The 7808-nt window shown below is 33.6% G+C and overlaps 1 protein-coding gene across 1 annotated transcript in view; it reads left to right on the plus strand.

The window, feature by feature from the left end:
- LOC106872123 (CCR4-NOT transcription complex subunit 1-like) overlaps positions 1-7808 on the plus strand; it is a 62422-nt gene that overhangs the window by 14802 nt on the left and 39812 nt on the right. Inside the window, 6 exon segments of the mRNA XM_052967370.1 lie at positions 367-537; positions 2160-2287; positions 2471-2603; positions 3126-3233; positions 4475-4594; positions 6048-6170. Of these exon segments, the coding sequence (XP_052823330.1) occupies positions 367-537; positions 2160-2287; positions 2471-2603; positions 3126-3233; positions 4475-4594; positions 6048-6170 (783 nt within the window).

Raw genomic sequence — 7808 nt, forward strand, 5'->3', positions numbered from 1 at the left:
AAAACACTTGCCCAAGATGCCGCGCAGTGGGACTGAACCCGGGACCATGTGGTTGGTAAGCTAGCTACTTACCACACAGCCACTCGTTAAAATTTATTAAATATTTTTAGACATATTAATGAAATACACTTAATTTCAGTTTATTTTGAAAATAATCAATGATGACTTTAATTATATAACTTCATTTTCATTGAAAAAATTGTATAAGGAAAATTATTTAGCTATGAACACTTTAAAACACAAGTTTTGTGTCATAGAACTTAAACATTTTCAAAGGGATTGGTAACAAGAGTTAATTACTTTGATAAAAGTTTTAAAATTTTCGCTTATTTTGAAATTTGTTTTGTTTTTCTTTTTGTAATCAAGGCTCCAAAATTACAATGGACCGAAGTTGTTGCAGAACTGGATTATGCAAATTTTTCTATACAAAATAAAAAAGGCATGAAACTACTTATTCAAGGCCTCATAAAAGCCTTAACAAATGAAACCTTTCCAGTGAAGCATATTTACAAATCCTGGAAAAATTCCGAAGGACAGGTAATTTAAAAGCAATTTAAAAAAAAAATATTTTTAAGTGATCCATGTGTTTAATTCTAGTTGATTTTGCATGTATATTATTTTAATTTAAGTGGGGGTTTTTTATGTTGAAAATAATTTTAAATTGTCTCTGAAAGGAAAAATTTTGTGTGGAAAATGCATACAAAAAGAAACAAGAAATTTTAGGTTTTGTTGAAAAACTATAGTTAGTTTTGTTCATAAAAGCCTATTGGAAATGTCAATCACTTGGAATGTCAGATTTATATGCTTGGTTGGTGTAGAATAAGTAAAAACTATTTCTTTAAATCTTCTACGTCAGTTGTCATTTTGTAGTAGCCTGGAAACATTGATGTTGACACAATTGTATGTGTTGTATTGATAAATCAACTTGTACAAACTGTATGTTATTATAGCTTATAACTTTTAGGACTTTGTACCTGGACATCCTCTATAATGTATTGAGCATTGTTTAGCGTGGTTTGTTGTTCATAGTTTAGTTGATTTTTAGTCAGATTATGTAAATACCTGAATGGTTTTATATCAATGTTATATCAGTATTGTTAATTTTTCCAAACAAGCAGTTGTTGATGTACTGTGTTTTTGATGGCAACTGGGTGCAGAACAAATGTCTTGAATATGTTTGCTTTCTCACTGAACATAGACATATTGTTTTAATGTCTACTTTTCCATACTTGCATGGGTCAGTTGAGAGCATGTTGGAGCAGAGTTTTCTACAACTGGATGCCTTTCATGTCATCAATCGCCACCTGTTTCCAAGTGGAGGTAATCCCATTCTGTCAAACAACAAACATCCTAGATGTATTTACGTGGACAAATGGAGATATATAACACTGCATGGGCAATCCTTTTGTTTACAAAGATCACACAGCATATCAAGAAGCCTAGACATGCTTTTGCAGTAGACTGTAAGTTAATGATACTGTTAGCAAAGCAGTGTTTTATAATCAGTGATTGAAACATACCTGTTGATGAAGGACATACAAACTCTTTCACGCACTCTTGTCTGTCTGTCTCTATACATACATACATACATACATGTGTGTGTATATATATATATATATGTATATATATATATATATATATATATATATATATATATATATATATATATATATATATATATATATATATATATATATACACACATATATATATATAAAAGCACCCACTACACTGTCTGAGTAGTTGGCGTTAGGAAGGGCATCCAGCTGTAGAAACTCTGCCAAATCAGATTGGAGCCTGGTGTAGCCATCTGGTTTCACCAGTCCTCAGTCAAATCGTCCAACCCATGCTAGCATGGAAAGCGGACGTTAAATGATGATGATGATGATATATATCGAGAGAGAGACACGCATTCATATACACACATACATCCATCCAGCTTGAGTTTCTCTCTACCAAATTCATTCACAAAGTTTTGGTCAGCTTTAGATGATAGATGACACTTGCATAAGGTGCCTGGCAGGTAGAACTGAACCCGAAACCATGTAGTTACTAAGTGAACTTCTTAACCACCCAACCACCTATATATTATAATTTTCATCTTTTGTCAATTTTTCATTTCCTTATATTCATGCTCTATTTTCTTTTGGTATTTTCAGTTGTCTTTTCTAACTCATGCGTTGAAAAATCCAGATATCTTCTGCTTAGCTGATTATCCATATGAGCCAGTGATAACAGATGTTCTTAAAGCCGCTCCTGATGAAGATAACAAAGAAATTCTCACATGGTTTGTATAATTGTCTTTTGGTATTCTAATTGCAATCTGTTTCTATAAATTTTTTTTAACATAACTATGACTTTGATAAAAAAATTACTGCTTTGCTAATAGTTTATTCATTGTTAAAGCGTTTTTAGTATCCCTTAGAAATACAAGACTTTATATTTGTTTAAATATAAATTTTATTTGCAGGAAATCCAAAGACCTTGTCCAAGCTTTGCTTAGACTTTCAGATCTTGGTCATTACCCATTTGTAACAGATCTATTCAAATTTCCTGTCCAAAATTGTCCAGATATGTTGACTTTAGGATTGCTCCAAATTGATGTAAGTTGACTTCAAAAATAATTTAACTCTACTAGAAATCTAGTTTTTTTCACTTGGCCAATTTTGATTGGGCAGCTCTTCTGGCAGTTTATTTCATTTTTTTCTATTTTGGCATACTCGATCTTGGACTATTTAAGCTAATGTGTTCTTTTTTTTTGGCTGGTTCAGTGTGATTTTATGGTTTTGTTGTAATTTATAGCGATTTGCAGCCATATAGAATCTCCTTTACTGGTTCATAACACTGTATTTGTGGTTTGTAAATCTAAACTTACCAGCATATTCCTGGAAGGTGTTACAGGAGGGGATCTATGAATAATGTCTCTCTTGGAGGAAAATGCAGAGAACATTGTATTGATATAGAATCTGTATTAAGGAGGAATAATGCATGTTGGATGAAAAAAATTGCTAAATCTTAAGGGGATTTACAAAAAAAAAAAAAGTGGGGGATGGAGATTAACTTTGTAATTATGTTAGTGATTGTAAAACATTTGCAGTAATATTTAAATGCAAAATTTATTTCAGCTCACATGGAATATCTTGAAACAAGAACTTCTATCCAGTCTGATTCCAATTTTCCTAAATAACCACCCAAATTCAGCTATTGTTTTAAATTATGCATGGCATTATACTGTAAGTACTTGCATGTTTATATTTAATTTTGTTTATTTCCATATTTTTGTTAAAATAAAATATGCTTGGTTTCAGTTAATTTTGAAAATAATAAAGAATTTTAGTAAAATAACTCATTTAATATTAAACTGGTGTTTGGAACATAAATCAACATGAAATTTTGACAAAGTTTTAATTTGGATCACTTTAAAACAAAGTCTGTATCAGATTCTATCATAGAACTAGGGGTGATCTCGGGTAGATTGGTATTAAAAGCGTTTTGGACTTTTTATACTGAGGCTTGATGTATTGGGTTTATGAGAGAGATAAATGGTGGTTGGTGATGCCTGTTCTTTTTTCAACTGTGTGAGTATTATTGTAGCAGTTGAAACTGAAGAGAAAGCTGTGTTATAAACTGTTAAGATTTTAGTAACCCAGTGAAGTTACTCTCCCACCACCCCTTTCCATCTTTGCAAGTTGGGTATTGTGAAATAATCTGCTGGTAAGCGTATGCTTATAGCATCTAAATTGCTTTCGGTTTGAATGCTGAAGATCTGTCCTTGTCTTGACATTGTGCAATAGTTACGAGTGTCATTGTCATACAAGTGGTGTCATCTGTTTCCAATCTTCTGCAAGAATATATCCAACTATGCAAAAATATCATCCTACTTGGAAAGAAGCGATGTGTGGGTTGGTGACAGGAAGGCCATGCAGCCATGGGAAATCTGTCTCAACAAATTCCATATGACTCATGTCATAATGGAAAAAGTAGATGTTAAAGTGATAATACTGTTTTTCATTTTAATTTTTAAGGCATCTAGTTAAATATATATATATATATATATATATATATGGCCGTTGCCAGTACCGCCTGACTGGCCTTCGTGCGGGTGGCACGTAAAAGCACCCACTACACTCTCAGTGGTTGGCATTAGGAAGGGCATCCAGCTGCAGAAACTCTGCCACATCAGATTGGAGCCTGGTGTAGCCATCTGGTTTCAACAGTCCTCAGTCAAGTCGTCCAACCCATGCTAGCATGGAAAGCGGACGTTAAACGACGACGATGATGATGATATATATATATATATATATATATATATATATATATATAGAAGTGCATGAAGTCATTGGAACTAAAGAAATCCTGAGAACTAAACTTGTGAATCTGTTGAACCCAGTTGTGGAAATGTAGTTACTAGATCCTTTAATTTTGGTACTTGTAAAATGTTTATATTAAAACTTCTATATATAATTTGTTTCAGAATCTTTCCACTAATATTCGCACATTAATAATGCACTCTATGGCTGATTGGTACATGAGGAGCGATTGTCAAGATCAGATTAGACTTGCTAGAATATTAGATGTTGCTCAAGATCTTAAGGTAAGCTTAAATCAAAAATTGTTTGTATTATGTAAGCATAAATATTTATCATGTGTAAGACATCTGACAGTAGAACAACGTAAATATAAACCATTGTTTCTGAAAGACTAACTTTAGGTGCTGTTTTTTTTTTTTGCTTGCATACTAATCCCAGTAAGTGTTAATACATCCAGTAGATGTTGTGACAAAGATAGCGATTTGAAATCAATTTCCATAATTATTGATTTCAAATTTTGGGACTATGCCAGCAACTTCCAGTCAGATAGATAGACTCCAGTGTTCAACTGGTACTTATTTTACTTTATTCCAAAAGAATAAAGGGCAAAGTCAACCTTGGTGGAATTTGAACTCAGAATGTAAAGATGGACAAAATGCTGCTCAGCATTTTGCCTGGTGTGCTAACAATTCTGCCAAGCTTGCCACCTTAATTCCCATAATAGTTGAAAATTTAATCTAGAGAGTAGACCTAATAGAAATAAATTAGACATCTCAGTATCTTTGTTTCACCTCATATCTAACATTCTCAACACCCTCATGTCTTCCATTGACATCCTCCCTCCCCTTCCCCCACTCACTATAACTACTACTACATACCTCTGACTGTGAACTCTCCTCTCCCACTTTGCCTCCCCACACATCTCCATTTTCCAATCTATCTACAGGTTTATTATGCTACTGGTTACTTTCTATCCTGTGCCACTGCTTATAACCTTTTCCTTTTTTGAGGTATTTCTTAGACCTTCCTACCCCATACTGATATTTACCATTGACCACACCCCCACCCTTATGACATTAACTACATTCCGCTCTCTAGCCATCTGTCACTTCTCTTATGAGCTTATCTACCCACCCATCTCAATCCTCAGATCATATTCTCTCTTATATCCATCTTGTACTATCAGATTATACTCTGACACCTTGTCACCAACATCTTTGTCATCTTTTTGGCTACTCTTACCCATTCTTGCTTCTTTCTTGGCAATCTCACTTGTGCTGATGTCATGATAAAAAGCACCCAATACCTTTTGTAAAGTGGTTGGTGTTAGGAAGGGAATCCACCTATAGGAGCTATCAAAATAGACATTAGAGCGTGTAGTCCTCCAGTTCATTGGATTCTGCCAAACTGTCCAGCTTGGAAGACAGATGTTAATTGATGATAGTATACATATGTGTTTTCCAGTGATTTCAGTTTACATTATTATCTGGTTTCACAACTGATCATGTTTGGTAAATTTACACTATCCTTCTTTTCTAACCATTTTCGGTGTTACCTTTTAAATAATCCCCACTCCCATTGCCTTTTAAGGGACATTCTTACATCTCTCTCGATCAGTTTCTAAGTTTCTACTGGTTTACAAACTTAAATAGTATTGATTAAATTGTCCTAATACTCATGTTAATTCTGTTAACTGTCCTTAATAATTGATATTAATGATTTTCATTTTTATTGTAGGCTCTGTCTATGCTGTTGAATGCAACACCATTTCCATTTGTAATTGACCTAGCATGTCTTGCTTCTCGTCGGGAATATCTAAAGCTTGATAAATGGCTCTCGGACAAAATAAGAGAACATAGAGTTAGTATAAAATTTCCAGCATTTAAAAATATTGTTAATAAAAACTATAAAAATAGATGTGAATCCAATTTTTTTAATGTATTATGTACAGATGCAAGCATTGCTTCTTGGTTAAGTTTGCTTTGGAGCCATGTACTGCTGTTTGATAGCACTGTGTGGTACTTTGGGACTACCTATGTCTTGAGTGAAATTTCGTTGATGGAAACTGCTTGGAGCTCTGTTTTGTGTGTGTGTGTGTGTGTGTATAAAAGCACATTACTCGATGGTTAGAGCATCAGGCTCACAATCATGAGGTAGTGGGTTCGATTCTCAGTCTGGGCTCTGTGTTGTGTTCTTGAGCAAGACCCTTTATTTCACATTGCTCCAGTTCACTCAGCTGCTGTGATGTCACTGGTGCTAAGCTGTATTTGCCTTTGCCTTTCCCTTGGATAACATTGGTGGCATGGAGCTAGGAGGCTGGTATGTATGGGTGACTGCTAGCCTTCTATAAACAACCTTGCCCAGACTTGTTCTTCAGAGGGGAACTTTCTGGGCACATCCTATGGTCATTCATGACTAAAGGGAGTCTTTACCCTTATATAGATATATATATATATCAGTGGTGACTGTGGCACTCGGGCTGTTCGGTCTTAGCCCAAGTATAAATTTAGTAAAGTGAACATGTATTTGCAAACTGATTTAATTTCTACCAATACTGACTTCAAATATGTAATTGCAGCCAATAACTCTGGCTCCTTTTATTGAGCCTGGTTGCATTTAATTTATTTTTGTTCAGCATCTGGTGGTGTCTTAGAAGTACCCTGTGGCAAAAAAATATCATTCGTTAGCAGACATTCTCTCGACATCGTTCACCCATGCTTGATTCGGGCTCAGAAGTTAGCCTGAATTGTTATCTATAATCGTAAAAATTAAAAGTAATTCAAATCCAATGTTTTCTTGAAACAATAAATTTCTATAGAGATTAGTATTTAAATTCCAATCTATGAAAAGTTCCCATTCTACAATATTCTTACAGGAACAAAACTTTATCTAGCAACTCGGGCTTATATGAACACGCCTAGTAGGTGTAAAAGACTGTCATCTGTGCTCTTGATAAAAGATGCCAGTTAGATCACTGATATTTATTATGCACTCAGCTGTCATTATTTGATTGCTGTTATTCTGTGTATCTGTGTGCAAAGATCAGTTGTGTTTTGCAGGGTTGCTTTATTTTAACCTTTAACTTAGAAATGGAGAAAGACATAGTGCTAAATATAAAAAGTAAGCCATTTGGGACTAGAAATTTTGCGGAAAAACATAAAATTCTTCAAGCAGGCATGTCTTAAGCAAAATCTGTGAGCCTGAGTGACGCTGATGTGTGTGTGTGTATATATATATATATATATATATATATATATATATAATAATAATAATATTAGGGACAAAATCCAAAATTACAGGTAAAAACTCAATTCAAATCAATTTATAAAAAATTAAAATTAAATTGAGCTTTATAGATTATAATATATAAAAATATATAGTTTTAGGGAAAAGAACCAAGTTTCAAGAACTCATCGATGAAAATCCACTATCACATATAGAAAAATTAATAATTAAAAGCACAATAAATGAGTATAATATAAAACAAAGTAAATATCA

The sequence above is a fragment of the Octopus bimaculoides genome, chromosome 4 (assembly GCF_001194135.2).
Source record: "Octopus bimaculoides isolate UCB-OBI-ISO-001 chromosome 4, ASM119413v2, whole genome shotgun sequence".
Lineage (NCBI taxonomy): Eukaryota > Metazoa > Mollusca > Cephalopoda > Octopoda > Octopodidae > Octopus > Octopus bimaculoides.